Genomic DNA, 17,995 nt, shown 5'->3' with positions numbered 1-17,995 from the left:
GGGGGTTGTCACTTCGAGGGGTAAAAAGTATAACTATTGCACTGTGTTGTACAGCTGAAACTAATTCTAAAAAATGTGTATTTTATAATAAAAAACAATTAAAAAAAAGAATTCTACCTTAATTGCATTCAATCAACAAATGGGCAAACACACTCTATGCCATAGTACAAACAACCCAAGGATAGGCTTACAACCTCGACAAGTTAATAATACTCTCTGGATTAAAATGTCACAGGAGGAAGCTGACTTATAGCTAAACATGTATGATGCTGAAGTATCACATCATGAAAGAAACTAAAGAAAAGTTTTATTTTTGCAAGTGTATGATTGGAACCCTACCAACGTGGAGGCCAACTAAAACATGATCGGTGGTACAATTCTAATTAGTGTGTCTGAACTCTGTTTTGATATAATTCTTGTGTGTAACTCACAGGCTGAAAGATACCACACACAAAATACATAACATTCTGAGATTGCTTATTATCCATCATGCAAAAAGCTAAGCTGAAGTGGACACCAGATTAGAAGGGCCAGTTCTGTTCTACGCTAAGTAGTCTTAAGGTAGGACAGATGTATAGGTTTGGGGATGCAGCCTAACTGAGTCAGAGGCTTAAGAGAGTCCAGAAAATGGGTATAAGATTAAGCCAGCTATGGGAAGGATATTCTGTCAGTGTCAAAATGCTGGGCAGTTTTGTTCAGCAGGGCAGTCTGTGTTGATTTCCTTTTAGATTCTCCTCATGTAAGTATCCTGCCACAAAATAATCACTCAACAGCTCCCTTCTCTTGGTAAGGCTATGATTGCTGACCAGAGGAGAACACACTCGTCCCAGCAGGAAGTGAACTACTGACCACATCTCTCACGTTTTAAGTGAAATAACTTCACTTTCTTGGGTGAAAGGTAGAAACCCTTTTACAAATTTCTATGTTGCTTATTCTTGAATCTATTATTATTTTATGGAAATCATCAAGTGCCTTTGCACAGATTTAGCTATAAAAACCTTACAGTGATATTTATAACAGTAAAAAAACACTTCAATTAACTGGAATAGCCAACAATTACTAATAAATTAAACTAATTGCTGTGTTTTCACATAACAAACATGATTAAGCTTTTTAAAATATATATCTTATATTACTATTTTACATAGAAACTGTTTATAATGTTTTCACATCACATATTGTAACCAGTCTAACCCTCTTCCACTGAAATATATTTGAACTGAAGGAGATCTAGATTTAAACATCAATTGCTAACAGTGAGTGATGAACTCTTGTGGGTGAGGGTGTGAATTCTGTTTTCTTTCTTCTTGCTTATCTGTATTTTCTAATTTTTCTACAAGAAATATAAATCACTCTCTGATTTAGAAAAATAAACACTAAAAGTTTTTCAGACCATTCATGGTGCCCACTCTGCCTTCTTCTCTTGACTGTCTTTAATTCTGTGGTGTCACAGTAGGTTTATACATGTTTATCTTTGAGTCTACCCTGAAAGACAGAAGTCTAAACACATCCGAGAAAATAAATGATGCCCTTCTGAAACCCTTAATTTGCACATCCAGTGGTGTTTTCCTTTCACTCCATCTCCCGCCCGGGGACATACAGCCATAAATCATGTCTGTGAAGCGAGGCACTGGGGCCGTGAGCATCACCTATTTTTGCCGGGAGCTGTGGTGGGGTCATCCACCGACTTCCTCGCAGGGGGGACCCTGATGATTCTTTCATGACTCTTTTCCTGATGACACACATTAACTTTTACATTTTCTGGATGGTCTCAAGAGGTCAAAGTCCCACTCCTGTGTCTGCACCTACAAAACGTATCTCTATTTTGACAAAAATACCTTCAAAGAAAAAGAAAAAATGAGAAAACTGAAAGATGGTCATTTTAAGTAAAGGAAAACAGGGAAGAGAGAACAGAGAACTCCTTCTTGAATAAATCAAAAGTGGTTTACACATTTTCTATGTGACTTTTATTCCTTTAGAGAATGACAAATCCTATAAGACTCTATGCTAAATAGGTTTCAACAAATTCTACAGTTTAAAAAAAATATGTTAAAAGCAAAAACTTTTGTCAGAAACTCCAAGTATCACCAGTAATAAACATGTGACTATGAATTAGCTGATATAGCCAACTACGTGGCTGAAGAGCGGAGAGCCTGATCGTATTCAGGTCTCGGATTAAAATGCTAAGGTTCCATTACTAGCTGGAGCCATGGGCTAGATGAGATCATTTTTCTGAGACCTTTATTTCCTCATTTATAAAAACAAAGATAATACTTATCAAGGGTCAACAAATTAAGAGACCGCAATTTCTGACCTCAGTATAATAATTTGCTTATGTGGCTTAGTCTCTCTAAAAGTCCCTTAGATAGAACATTGTGCCTATTATGCTACTAAAAGGCTCTGGCAACTCAGGAGAGAATGGAGAAGACCGGAGGAATGGTAAGATGCACAGATGAGGTGGTCATGACTAGCTCAGTTTATACATTTTCAGTGCAAGGTTCCCAAAGATTGTCAATGTGAAAAAGTCCCAGACGTAGGTGGATCTATAGTTCTGGAGGCTCAAGAAAGGGGTCATGCTGGACACGCAGCCAGGGGAAGTCATCTGTGCTCAACCCTAACTATTCATGAGAATCATGCAGGGAGTTTGTAAAATGCCCAGAGTTCAGACCTCATTGTTCTGGGGTAGGGCCTGGCAATCAGAATTTTTTTGCTTGTTTTCTTTCAACAGAGATTTCATTCAAATGAGTGAAACTTTCATTCAACATTTCACTTCTTTTCGTTCAACAATCTTTTCATTCAAATGGATAGATTCTTTAATTCATGAGTTTATATTTTTAAGGTAAAGGTCACATAACATAAAATTGACCATTTTCAAGTGTAACAATTCAGTGGCATTTGGTATATCACAGTGTTGGGCAACCATCACCTCTATCTAGTTCTAAAACGTTTTTATCACCCAAAAGGAAACCCTGTACCCATTAAACAGTGGTTCCCCATTCCTCTTCCTCCTAGCCCCTGGCCATCACTAATCTGCTTTGTTTGTATGGATTTGCTTATTATGAATATTTCATATGAATATAATCATATGTGGTCTTTTGTGACTGGCTTCTTTTACTAGGTATGTTTTTGAGGTTCATCACATTGTAGCATGTATCAGTATTTCATCCCATTTTTATGGCTGAATAATATTCTATCATAAGAATACACCACGCTTTGTTTATCCATTCATCCACCAATAGACACTTGGGTCGTTTCTTCCTTTTGACTACTGTAAATAGTGCTGTTATGAACATATGCATGTAAGTATTTGTTTGATTACTTGTCTTTAATTCTTTGGGGTGTATACCTAGGAGTGGATTTGCTGGTTCATAAGGTAATTCCATGTTTAACTTTTTGAGGAAGAAAACTGTATAAAGTTCTCCAGGTGATTCCATGCAAAGCTGGTGTTGAGAACCACTACTGTTGAAGGCAGACAAGGCCATAAGAATACATGGAATGCACGAGGGAGAAGACAGGGAGTGAGAATATGACAGGGTCAGAGGCAAAAGCTTCGAAACACATTTCAGAGGCTACCAGAAAAAGAGCCCATAGGGAGACATGTGACTAGAGAGAAGACAGAGGTGTCACAGAAACAGACAAGAATCCAAGGGGGAGCCATTGACACCAAATGCTTGAGGAGGACTCAAGAAAGAAACTGAGAATCTGCTGCATGTGGCAAGATGGCAGCTACTGGAGACTTGGGGTCTGCTAGCTTCACCAAGGGCCTGGTTCAAGAAGTTGGGGTGTACATGAGATGCAAAGAAGTAGAGGAGAGGCAAGTACTAGAATACACTCGAACTCATTATTGGCTCTTAAACGGCAAAGGCCATGTCTGGCCTCTATTCTCCCATGACACCTAGGAACGTACAATCCAAATATCAAGCCCGCAATAAAAATCTTATTGGACTAACCTGTTTATACCTCATCAAATAACGTGCCAGAGTCCCTGCCAAACAGAGCTGTAAGCTGCAGTCGAGGGCTGACTGCTAACTGTGCTGCTGCCCATATTAAGACATGGAAAATATCTGGGTGTAACAATGTCCAATTAGGAAAATTATCTCATTCTAATCTCAGCACACTATTGAACAAATTCTTACATTTTTCTCTTTTCACTGCCTAAAATACTGCTGTAGTTTAAAAGTATTGATCCATTTTTATATAACATTTGCCAGTCTCTGAATCGATACTAATGAGAGACAATGCTCATGACTGCACTGAAGAGTTATTTTCTGAAATAAATTATCTTCTTCTATGATTAGAGAAAAGGGTAACTTTTACAACTATTATATTTTAAAGATGAAAAGTGAGAGTTAAGGTCAACTTTACATTTGAAGTCACATATTAAATTTAACTTAGGTTTAAATTCTTAGTGACGAGTAAGAACTGAAGTGTACAAGTGCTTTTATTTTTTAAAGTATGTGTTAACTTTTTTTTTTTTTTTAATTTTAAATGTGATACCAGCCAAGAAATGTCTCCTGGAGCGGTAAGTGCTGCATTATCTGGATTCCTTTTCTCAATTAGTGCTTCTATTTTGTAGACAGTAACAGTATTTAATTTGAAATTTCCTCTTTCTGTGCCAAGTCCAGTTTGAACCCCTTCCTGGGAAGGCTTTAAGTGTACAGCTTTATGTGACACACAAAGCGCTCTGAAAACAGCCAGAGTAAGAAGGGGAAAAAGATGTTTTTCTTTAGTATCAAGCACCTGGCAGGAAAACAGCATGCAGGGCCTGGACGGCATTCCTGCCTCTCCCCTGAGAATCCGAACGGACTCGTTTTGATTTCCCTTTGAAAAACCATGAGGTTAGAGCACATTTGCTTTGATTTACAGTTTACCAGACTTTTCCGTGTTGTTTCTTGTTGTTCTGCTGCTGTTGCTCATTTCTGCTCCCTGACGGGTCAGAATGAGGGCTCCCTGACCAACGCAGCCATTGGCAGGGAGGGTGGCTTTCTCACCATGACTCCTGACTCTGGGTGGGACAGTAACAACCTCTGGGGTTGGGGACTTCACAGAAATCAGGTACCACATACACGGCCACTTCACAATGTAGGCACAAAGGGGAAAATATGAGAAAAAAGTACCTCCCACCACTCTTTCTACCCTTCTTGCCATTTGCCTGTGCCTTGTCTAAGATGCCCAAATGGAGTCCCGGAAAGAAAGCACAGAATGAGTTACTTAAAAAAGAGACCTTGTTAGGTATGACATCAAAACACAAGGGACAAAAAAAAAGAACAGACAAATTGGACTTCAGGATTAAAATCTTTGGTGCTGCAAACAATACCATCGAGACAGTGAAAACACAACCTATAGAATGGGAAAAAATATTTGTAAATCGTCTATCTGATAAGGTACTTGTATCCAGGGTATATGAAGAAATGTTACCAACCAATAATAATAATAATAATAAAATAATCCAATTTAAAAATGTTCAAAGGATTGAATAGACATTTGTCCAAGACACACAAATGACCAATCAGCACATAAAAAGATGCCCAACATCATTAACCATCAGAGAAATGAAAATCAAAACCATGGTGAGGTACCACTTCACACCCACTGAGCTAACCAATCAAAAAGAGAGATAATAACAAGTGTTATCATGGATGGAGAGAAAATGGAACACTCATACATTGCTGGTGGGAACATGAAAGGGTGTAGCCACTTTAAGAACCAGCATAACAATTCCTCAAAAGGTTAAGCACAGAGTCACTACCTGACCCCAGCACCTCCTCTCCTAGCTCTTTACCCATGAGAAATGAAAACACATGTCTACACAAAAACTTGTACAGAAATCTTCATAGCAGCATTACTCATAATAGTAAAAAAGTATAAACCATTCAAATGTTAATCAAAATAGATAATAGATAAATAGAATCCATATCCATACGATGGATTATTATTCAGCTATAAAAAGGAATGAAGTACTGATACACCCTATAACCTGGATGAAACTTATGCTAAGTGAAATAAATCAGTCAGGGAAAGACCACATCTTATGGGACTGCATTCATATGAAGTCCCGAATCAGTAAATCTATAGCGACAAGGAAGCACATTGGTGGTTGTTTAGTAGTTAGGGGTGGGGGTAGGGTTGGAGGGTGGGGATTGACTGATAATGGATAAGAGAGTTTCTTTTGGGGGTAAGCAAAATATTCTAAAATTGTTTGTAGTGATGATTACAAAACTGCATATACTAAAAGCCATTGAACTATAGACTTTAAATGGGCGAATTATATGGTATGTGAATTATACCTCAATAAGTTGTTTAAAAAGAGAGAGGGAGGCCATCATAAAAACAGAACCATGGTATTTTATTTCCAGATGCTCTGGTCATTCCTCACAATCCCAGGTCCCCTCATAGCTGCACAAGTTCCCTGACTTAAAAGGAACAAAGAGTTCTCAGTCATTGTTTCAAATACATCTGAATTTGTTCCTCACCCCCAGGGTCCTTGAACATCCTACAATCATGGCCACAAAAGCAACATTCCTTTCCACCACAGAAGCTCCAACGGTCAGCCACTCCAGCTCTCCTTGGCTTTTGGTGGCATGTTACAAACTAAGGGGATCAGGACAGCAGAATAAAATGACAGAGAATTATTGTTATGTGAAGATAGACAGTTCAGGGTTCTGGGTGGGAAGGTGTATTTGTGGGGAAAGGAGAACAGATTCTCTGGTCTCATGTAGAAGCCAGTGGTGGGGGATGGGCGGCAAGGTTGAGGAGACCTGGGAGAGACAACTGTCTTGCGGTGAGGGCAGTGGGTTATTGCTCAGGCTTGCTGAGTATCCCACACAGGGATGTGTGAGGTGTGGGTGGAGAGAAAGAGGAGCATGGCAGATGATGTCACTAGGGCCTTCTAAGGCAGAAACGGCAAAGCCATCTTATCAACACAACAACTGGTTATTCTAAAGGGGCCTTGCTCAAACCCACACCAGGTGTTCTTTAAAGACGGATGCAGTGAGGAAGTCAAAAGCATTCTGATAACTGGCTTCTGAGACAATATCAAAGAAAGCAATGTAAAACTAGAAAACAAGGTATAAAAGTGTGTAGCCATGCAACATACAAGAGCAGGCACGGATGAGATCATTAACCCAGTAATATGCGTTACAGAGCATTTAATCCTGTCCCAAGTACTATCTAAGCACGGTGCTTTCAGAAATGGAAAGCTCTCTTCTCACCTTTCAAGTTGTTTACTGAGCCATTGGGGTGGTGCCATTCAGCTCCCTAGTAGTTAATTTTCTTTATAATTCTGACTTTCAAATCTCTGTCAGAACTGGACCTCATATGGCCCAGTAGTCAGTGGGATGTAACAACGCCCACCCTAAAAACCTTCCCAGATTTCATGAAAAGCCAACAAAGCTTTCTGGTTAGATCTTAACACAAAAACTGGCATAGCAGGAACCTGGCCAATGCCCCTTGATGACTAAGAAGAAACACCCACGGTACTTCAGAAAAGAGGCACCAAAGTCCCCCAGGTCCTGGAAGTTGAGCTTGGCCACCAGAACCAAGGAACCAAGTAGATAATAGGTAGTAGGTAGTAGGACCTGTCTAATTTCCCACACCAACTTGAGGCAGAGGTTTTCCAGTTTATCCCCCATTGTGACTATGACTGGAGACTCTGGCTCTTTTTTAATCTTCTCAGAAGACAACAGACAAAACCAAAAATGTAGAAACCTGTGAAAACCACTAAACCACCTTCCATGAAATCTATGAACAGACAGTTAAATTTGTATTTTGGTTTTGCCTTTTTTACACAAGTTTACCCCTAGAATTCCTGCGCATTGACTTCTTATCTACAAACACAGGATACAGACATGTCAGAATATGAATCTCACATGCCCACCTGCAGCAGATGACGGCTTTACACGAGAGCGCCAAATCCAGGAAGCTCCTTCTGACCTCAAAGGACAGCGCGTACTTCAGGGTGTGGCCGTCGATGATGAGGGCCACGTCATTCTCCTTGCCCAACAAATTGCCAAGGTCAGTGCAGTGCTGAGTAATGGCTGCCCGTGTCGCCTGAAACAATAGTCGAGGAGAGGGGAGGTCACATTTTTGCATGTTTAATATATCAAAACCAAAACAGAAATCAAAAGTAAGTTCCTTGAGGTGAGAATGTTGCCGTTCCAATGTGAATATATAAACAGAGTTCAATTTGGTATAGTTATACATCAAAATGTCATGGGGCTGCTCTCTTTTATTTGTGAAACATCCCCATAGTGATATGTGCGTTTGATATTTATAATAACCCATCCTGGTTGCACTCTACAGTTAATCTAGAGCATCCAAATTCTTCTCCATCGGAACTTTAATTGCTAAGGTCCTTACCACTGTCTTTCTCCACCTCTCCCCCACCCCACCGCCCTTTATACTACATACACATTATTCTTGGTGCCACTAGAAACCCCATATAAACAAATGTGCTTTCCAGGAAAAAAAAATAATAATGCTGGAACTCAAATGGCAAACATTTCTTGGTTTGCATAAGGTAAATTTTACAGCATCCAAAAGATGTGAGGGGATATGAAAATAACACAAAAGATTAATTTCTAGTCTCTGCTGAGATCTTCAGATTAAACCATTTCTCTCCGTGTAACATCAAAGTAAGAAACAAACTGATTTTCTCTTCATGTTACAGAAAATATCTAATCAAATTAAACTGCCAGTACCTTTTAAAACATTACTACCAGGCTAAGTAAGTACCTTGCTGTGATGTCTACTATCAGATGGGATTAAAGCATAGAATCATGCTTAGGATTTTGTACATATCTCTGTTTTTACATCCAGTACAATTATATATTGTGTATGTATGTGTTCATATTATGTAACTATATACTGGTGTGCTTTTCCCACTAATTCGTAAGCTCAAAGAGGCCTGTGTCTCATGCGTCACTGTATTTCTCTCTCCTAACAAAATGTCTGGCATATGATAGGTATACAGCATATATTTGCTGAATAAATATATGTCACTTAAAAAATAAAAATTTAAAAATGATGTTCTGATCCTCCCAGTGAGTTTATGACTATGAATAAGATATCTGGTTCAAACATAAGAATGCAATTTTTGGTTCATAATAAAAAAAATCTGGTTTAAGTTAATCAGGGAAGTACAAAAGTCTGCTGAAATTATTTTGTCTGGACTACTATCCTTTGACTACTAAGTTACATTTACATGTAATTTATCATGTAATAACATAAATTACAGTCTTAAAAGAAATAATTCGAATGAACAGGAATTCTTCGAGCCCTCTTTAAATTGAGGATCAGCTACCATCAGGAAGTGAGAAACACACTCTATTGTCTTACTCCTCAGTTTTCATTTCTCAACAAGACACTGGCAATATCAGAAAGGCATATTTAAGGCACAACTGTGGTCTCAAGCCCTGTTCTGTGGTCGGATAGCCTGGGGTCTAATGCCAAGTTTTCACTTACTACCTCTCTGACCTTGGGCAAACTACTTAACCTCTTTAAATTGCAATTATCTCACATGTAAAATGGAGTTAAGAATATTGATCTGATAGCACTTTTGTTATGAATAAATGAGCTCAAATATGTAACCTGTTTAGTAGCACTGGGCTTGGCACACAGTAAGCACTCAATCAAGCCCATTCTTCCTCTGTGACTATCCACTAAGAATTTCCTATGTCAAGGGAAATACACACTTCTGATACTTCAGGCAGTGAAAAACTGCCATCACTGACAATGCCTTCTTTGTCAGCATAATAATAGAATAATTGATAGAATAGTGCTCTAAAGAATAAAAGTTCAATTGACTGCTACTAAAAAATAAAAGTAAACTTCATACTTTTATTCTTAATTGGTTGAGTAATTCTGAATCTCCAACAAAACATCTATGAAAACATCTCTGTTTACCTTATCTGCGCCAACAGCCTGCCCTTTAGAATTTGGGTGGAGAAAAGAAATTCCACCCACTTAGGGAGATCCTAGCTTGGCAGCCTGGGTGTGTTCACCAGGGAACTCAGGCAAGTCTGGGCAATTCTGGAGGGTGTGCTTGCCAAAGGTCGATGTGTGGTGGACAGAAAATCCTCCTGGGAAATATTTCACCAGGGGGATGAGTCAAGGTACACAGATTTGGTCCATGGACAACATGCTGATGCTGTTGCAGAGGCGCAGTCTAGCCCAGGGTCCTTTACTCCTATCGGCCTCCCCCATGGACTTATGAAGGGAAAGGCTAAGCAATTAAAAACCTGAGATGTGGACACCATTGAATGCGGCTTTTTTAAAAGGAGGGATAGCACATGTGAAGGTATGTAGAGATAGTAATATTACGAAGGGTACTTTCTCTACTTGGGTTATTTCTGGGGCATGTGTGGAATAGACTGGACACAGAAGGCTCTTCTCCCTCAGCTGGAGGAGGAGTAGGGAGGCCCCAAGTTTTGGCAGCTGACTACCTGTTGGTGTGTGAAGCTCTGGGGCATCACACAGGAGCGTGCCACCAGAATGAGCCTGAGCGCTGGGAATACGAGTGGCAGAAATGTGGTAACTGAGAAAACTATTGTATGTTCCTGAGACACACGCAATCACCCCTTACCCCCTAAAAATGTGTAGGGGAAGGACCAGAAAGGGAGCTGGAGTTTTAACAGAGGCAGGTGAAGACACAGAGTAACACGAATGGGTGCCCTTCCTGAGGGCCTCTCACTATGCCACAGCCCGCGGTGGCCTGGGAGGCATCTGCAATACCAAGTGGAAATATTTTCAAGTTGAACGATGAAAAGTGCTATAGACTGAATGTTTGTGTCCCTTCCAAATTCATAAGTTGAAATGCTAACCCTCATTGTGATGGTATTTAGAAGTGGGGTCTTTGGGAGGTGATTAGGATATGAGGGTGGAGCTCCCATGATGCAATTAGTGCCTTTATAAGAAGAGACAGGAGATCTTCTTCCTTCTCCCTCTTCCTCCCTTCCTCCCCCATCCCAACTCTAATCTTGTCCTCCAGCCACATGAGGACACAGCATAAAGGCAGCTGTCTGCAAATCAGGAAGAGAGACCTCACCAGATACTGGGTCTGCCAGCACCTTGACCTTAGACTTCCTGTTCTTCAGAACCATGACGAATAAATTTCTGTTGTTTCAGCCACCCAGTCTATGGCATTTTTGTTATAGCAGCCTGAGATGACTAAGACAAATGCAACAACTTGAGCCCCTGGCTTATGTGGCTGTATTCTTGGCATAATGGATACAGAGATGAAAAGCCATGGTTTAGACCACTGCAACACAAGGGCATGCAGTCATTGCTCAAGCAACTCCTGCTATGTTTACTGTCTGGAATAAGTCTTCTAACAGAATGTAGTAACTACAGAGACAGATACATGCACAGTATGGAACTCTGGAAGAGAAGACCACTAATGCATGGAGGGTGGGAGGCCAAGAGAAGGCCTCTGGGAGCCAAGGACGCCCGTGGGAGTGAATGATAACCCACTGGCTGTGTTGAACTGCAAACTGTAGAAGCATGGAAGTCATGCTTTCCACTTGCTGAGAGCACACAAACATGACCTAAGTTACACAACATCCAAAGAAATTTCACACTTGTAGTCTATCAACCAGGCATTTTCTCATACACTGCTAAGTATCACATTAACGAATAGTTTTCTCATACATATAATGAGTTCGATGAAGCAGTTACAAGAGTCAAACCTATTACAATCAATCAACCAAGATATAGTTATCTGAGTACCTTAGTTATTGGAGTACCTACTATGTTCCAATGGTGATTTAAAAAAAGCAATGCCAAGGAGACACATTCTACGTTATCTATTCCCATAAATCTTATGACACAATCAGGGTGGCAAATACAAGGTCAGATAATTAGGTTGGTGAACTTATTGAAACAATGTTGCTAATCTTTTTTGATACCAGAGGGTTTATTCATTATGAATTTGTACCAACTGGACAGTTAACTAAGTTTACTATTTGGAAATGCTGGAAAAGCTGCGTGAAAATGTTAGATGAAAACGACCTGAACTTTTTGCCAACAATTTGTGGCTCTTGCATCACGACAATGCACCAGCTCACATGGCACTGTCTGTGAGGGAGTTTTTAGCCAGTAAACAAATAACTGTATTGGAATATCTTCCCTACCCACTTGATCTGGCCCCCAATGACTTCTTTCTTTACCCGAAGATCAAGGAAATATTGAAAGGAAAACATTTGGATGACATTCAGGACATCAAGGGTAACACAACAACAGCTCTGATTGCCATTCCAGAAGAAGAGTTTTGAAGAAATAGCTTTGTAGGGTAGACTAGGCACTGGCATCAATGCATAGCTTCCCAAGGGGAGAACTTTGAAGATAACTGTAGTGATATTCAGCAATGAGGTATGTAGCACTTTTTCTAGGATGAGTTCGCGAACTTAATTGTCCGACCTCGTACACAAAATTAAGGATGAAATAATGAAAAAACTAGTATTCTACTTATGGGTAGATCCTATGCGTAGATATTACCACCATCATACCCTAGCCTGCTTTGGCTCATTTTTATGTTGGTTGGAATTATACTAAATTGTAAATTCAATGAAGGCAGAAACTCTCTTTGCCAACCCTGGATTATGCTAACCCATTGCAGGTGGCTCAATAAATATGCTGACTTCATAAGTCAATTGATGTGTCTAAGTCATGATTCTAAACATGAACTGGACTATCTTTAAGAGATCATTTACGGGTCTTGGAGATCATCTATTTGTCTGACCTCCTGGTGCATACATTTTGCATTACAACTTCCTTCAAAAGAACTGGCTCTTGATCCTTCTTTTTCCTTGACTCCTGGCCTTTTTTGCTTTCAACTTTCTCTGTTCCTCAGCTCCCTTCTTACCGGTTTTCCATCTCGTCCTTCCCTTGCTTCATCTGCTCAGAATCACACCTTTGCCCTTGAGATTGAAAACCTTTTCAACTACTAAAACCTCTCCAGATCCACCCTACTAATGCCTTGTCTCCAGCCTCTACTTTGGTTCTAATTCCTACACTTTCAATGCCCACTCAGCAATAATCGTTGATCAAACCCAGACTTGCTGGGTTCACCACACACGTGTGCCGGAATACAGGTCCCTTCTGTGCAATTCTCAAGCCAGCCAATTGAAGGTATTACTATCACAAACAGTTCCTTATTCTCAAATGGACTATGATTCAAAAGTCTATTTGTAAGTTAGTTATTGGGCACTTAGAATCCATTTTCCCAAAGGAACGATGTTACAAATTGCGGTTGGATCCCAGGGCCCATTAATGCCTATTTAGCTTAGTTGCTAAAATTTATACTGCAGTCTCTTATTTTAATAAAAAACCAATTACTGAAAGTTACAATGGACTTAGCTGTTATGAGGGGCATAGGGAGTTGGGGCTGGGAGTTTCATTCCCAGAAGATACGAAACATTCTGAAATTCTTAATTACAATTTGCCTTTTAGGCATTTAATATTAAAATCTATATGTCCAGCTTTTCATCCATGTTCTACCATTTTACTTTCCCTTCACAATTAAAAGCACACACAATTTAATGCTGAGAGTGAGTGACTATGACTAAAGGCTGTCCCCTTAGCTGTGTGCACTGCTCACCTTTTCCCCTGTTGTGCTGTATTGTAAACCCCGTGGTTCTTACCATTAAGGTCAGTGCATGTCTTTGCATTTTCCCTTTTAAAAATGTGATTATCTAAACATTGCACACAGTGCTACCCTGTGATCTCAGGAAATGGTTATTTGTCTGCTGATGAAGAGATCACAGGCTCATCTGATGGACCCCACAGTACAGTTGAAGTGTAACCTGCTCAACTTATGGGCAAATGGGATCTACTGTCAATCACTTTTTAAAATCCCTTTTTAGATTTAATAAACAAAACAGTAAAGATGAAAATTTCTAGAACCTGGATGCATTACTACCAATTTGCAGTTAGCAGGAATTTTTCCTCAAAATTAAACAGTTCCAGCGATGCTGAAATATGCCGAGGCGGGTAACCATCTCCCCCTCCAAGAGCTTGGCAGTGTCCTGAGGAATTTCTTAGGTGCTATGGTAGCAGCAGCTGCCTCAGCCCTCACTTTGATGTTCTGCAAATTCCAATGGGCTCAGAGCTGACGATGCTGAAAACCAGAATGGTTCAAGTTTCATGAGCAGCAGTTCAACCAAATCAGGCTTAGCCTTCAAGTTCAAGAGCAAACTCCCTTCTCCTGAATTAACCTTGTGCTAGTGAGTATCTAACAATAATGTTCATCCTTGAGACAACAGTTCCCAATGGGAGTGGTGCTTTTTTCATTCCATCCGTCTAGTCTTCCTGCTCTGTGCCAACTGTCAGGCGCATCTTTTCTCACCCTTGCCCTCTCGCTCTCTTCAGATCATTCCCACTGCCCAACCTCTCATAGCAGGAAAGCTGCATTCACCATATTCCTGCCTCTTTCTTTTCTTTTCACTATCATTTTTATTTCCATTATAATCACACCTCTTTCTTGACAGAATTAACACTTTTTCATTTATGGACCTTAAGGGGCATAGAAGTTTATAAAACTTAAGACAAAGCACAAATCCAGCATTCCCATTATAGGCTAATAAAGGAGGTCAAAGCTGAAACCAAGATAATTACACACGGTCTTATTATGCCAGCTCCTGGTGTCGGCAGAGTTGAAACCTTTATGCTCTGGATGGTGCTTTGCTCTCATCTATGACTGTCTCTAAAGTTCATTAGTAGATAAGAGGAATCCCTGTAAAATGTGTAACATTTCAAGAGTTTCCTATAATACTAATAATTTCAAGGCAGATGGGATGACATCTCATAGGCAGTAAGTAAATATTCTCAAGAGATAATGTGGCCTCTTGCCTACAAACACCCAGGTACCTGTCTGGTACCCTCAGGTCACCTTTTACCTCCACTCCCATCAAGCATTTCTCTACACTGGCCATCCACACAATGTTTCAATTTCCAATAAAAAGTTTGTATCATGTCAGAATAAACCGACCTCCAATTTACTGAATTCATACCAATGTATAAGCTTCTATAGAAGTTTTCTTTTGTGTTTGGATAACCAGCTTCACTGAGTTATAATTAACATAAAGTTGAGCCATTTTAAGGGTACAATTCAATAAATTTTGCCAAAGGTACACAGTCATGTACTCTCTTCCACAATCAAGATATGAAAAAACTGCATCACCCCAGAACATTCTCTCCTGCTGTTCTGCAGCCAATTCCATCGTCTCACAATCATTGATCTACATCTGTCACTACAGCTTTACCTTTTCTAGAATGCCATAGAAATAGAATCAAATTTATAGTCTTTTCTGTCTGGCCTTTCCCTGTAGCTTAATGCTTTGAGATTTGTCCAATGTTTTTGCATTTACCAATAATTTATTCCTTTTTTGTTTCCAAGTAGTATTCCAATCTATGAACATACCACAATTTACCCATTCACCTATTATCACAAATTTATTTTGTTTCCAGCTTTAGGATATTGTGAATTATTCTACTACACATATATGTATACTAATCTTTGTGTGGACATATGTCTTTATTTCTCTTGGGTAGATACCTAGGATTGGAATTACTCATCCACAAAGATACATACAGAGCAAGTGTATATTGAACTTTGTAGAAACTGTGAGACTGTTTTCCAAAGTGGTTGCATCATTTCACACTCACCAATCCCATCTAAGCATGCTAGCTACTCCTTACCCTTGTCAACACTTGCATCTTCAGTCTTTTTAATTTTAGCCATTCTAATGGGTAAAAGTGTTAGATTTGGTAGCATTAACTTGCATTTACCAAATGACTCATGGTGTTGAGTATCTTTTAATGCTTAATGAATTAAGTGGATTTCTGTTTGCTGGGATTTCAAGACATACAACTAAGTTGAATAATTCAAGTAGTATATTAGGTACATGTTTGTGTAGGATGATAACACTTGTGGACAGATACTGGCCAAGAATGTCTCTTTGGGGCAGCTCGGAGACCCTATTTTTCAGAGTCTTCTTTTCTTTGTACATTTCACATCTCTGAAAGATCCACATTTCCCTGAAAAGGCATCCCAGGCAGCGGCAGAAGAGAGATTCAGGAAGGGAAGTGTATGGAAGAAACGTGGCAGCAGCTGCTAATGGATTTGTACCATTTATAAGAAAGAGATTATTTATTCACTTAGGCTTCAGAACCCAGAAAGTTTGAAAACTATCAATCACCACTATTTATTGAAAGAAAATTTGACTAACAGTTGTGATAGAACTCAAATCATTGAGGTTAAAAAACTCCCTGAAAATATGTACTTTTTTTTCACTTCTCAAAGGATATTAAATGCAAACTTAATATGCTTAATTTATTTTCTTCCAAAAAATTAGATTTTGATTTTAGTACTAGGAACCCTTTTATATGATAAACAAATACATTCTTGAATAGCTGTATAGAGTAAGATGTCAAAAGTAATTTATATGCTTGAATAAGCATTTGCCTTTTGAATCTCGACTATAGATTCTTTTTACAAATTTTTTTAGAATGTGGAACTTTTCTAAAAGCAGAGATAACCCTTTCTATGAGAAATGATTTCAAAGTGTGACCCTCCTGCAAAGAGAATGTGGAATCAGCATTTGTAAGCGATCACTCAGCTGTGTATAAAATGACCTTCCATAATCTGACGGGACAGTTGCTTGTCACATATTTGTCCCGACTGGATATCTGAAAGTCACTGTATACTTTGGGGACACAATAAATCATTGCTGTATTTAATATCATCACATTACTAGGAATATTTTTACTATGAGTATAACAACCTTAGCTTAGTTCATTTTCCAATCTTTGCAGATTTAAAGTTTTAACTTTCAACATATCAATGATACAGCCATCACACTGACTATTTCTAAAGTGTCCTTGATTCTTGAAAAAATTATGAAGTTCCCAAACCAAATGCAATGGTGACAGATGTTACCATCTGGTTATAAATGTAAAAAGAAGTCACTGCAGAAAATAATTTCTGGACAAAGTTTGCAGTGTTTTTACTGAGCTATGTGGTTAAGTCATATGTTAGGTAAACTTTAGAGAAGGAAGACAGTGCTATTAATCTCACACAAAAAACTGAAATGCCAATTGCAAACTGAAGGACGACATTTGCTTCAAAGGGACCAATGCTAGTATCTGTGACATCATCAGAGGACGCGCTCAGTAAGCAGGACCAAGTCATCTCAATTCTTGAACTACTTATTTGCTATATGAAAAAAAAACAGTTTCTTAAAAAACACATGTTAACTTTTAAAATAAACCTTTCAGATGCAATGTAAGAAAATGAACATAAAAATCTTACACAATGAATTTCCTGACTTTGGGGATTTCAACGTTTAACTTTGATATTTCAATAATACAGCCATTGCATGTATTACTTCTAACGTATTCTTGACTCTTAGAGGAGTACAACGTGCCCAGACTGTGTGTAGACTTGTGCAAACAACAAAAACAGTAGGAAATTTCTGAAAGAGAAATAGTGAAGGGATATCTTTAAAAAAAAAAATCCCAAACGCATGTGTGGCAGCTGCAGGCTGTGCAAATGGGCAGCAACAATGGTAGCCATGTGACGAAAATGGAACCTCGGGTTGGCATCTAGTCCCTACTGAAATGCGCTAGACACAAAGCGCTGGAACTGGCTGTTACCCATGGGCTTCCAGGCTGCCGCTGAGGCAACATGGGCCCAGTTTTAGAAATAGCCAGCCAGTGGGACCTCTTCCATATTCCTTGAATCAGTAGCGTTGAGAGGTATAGAGAGGCACGTAAGAGGAAAGAACAGCTGTACACTCTGCTCCTTTATGGAAACATCTCTTGTTGACATGGGACACTGCTTACACACCTAAAACTGGCACTCACTTTCCAAATGATGGGCTCCAGTTGGTGAAGTCAGGGGCATACTCTATCCTCTACAAGATTTTTTAAATCAATAAAATCAAAGACATAAGGAAAAATATAGCAAAAGCCTCATTTCCACTGGAGCCCTCCACGCTGA

The 17,995-nt window shown here is 39.3% G+C and overlaps 1 protein-coding gene across 7 annotated transcripts in view; it reads right to left on the bottom strand.

Moving 5' to 3' along the window:
- ATP8A2 (ATPase phospholipid transporting 8A2) overlaps positions 1 to 17,995 on the bottom strand; it is a 624,797-nt gene that overhangs the window by 309,793 nt on the left and 297,009 nt on the right. For all 7 annotated transcript variants that reach the window (XM_019651455.1, XM_019651453.1, XM_019651451.1 and 4 more), the window contains one exon: positions 7,877 to 8,049. In XM_019651455.1, coding sequence (XP_019507000.1) covers positions 7,877 to 8,049 — 173 coding nt within the window. The remainder of the gene's footprint in view (positions 1 to 7,876; positions 8,050 to 17,995) is intronic.

The sequence above is a fragment of the Hipposideros armiger genome, unplaced genomic scaffold, assembly GCF_001890085.2.
Source record: "Hipposideros armiger isolate ML-2016 unplaced genomic scaffold, ASM189008v1 scaffold_160, whole genome shotgun sequence".
NCBI lineage: Eukaryota > Metazoa > Chordata > Mammalia > Chiroptera > Hipposideridae > Hipposideros > Hipposideros armiger.
The sequence above is the reverse complement of the archived record's forward strand: the minus strand, read 5'-3'. Positions and strand labels throughout refer to the sequence as shown.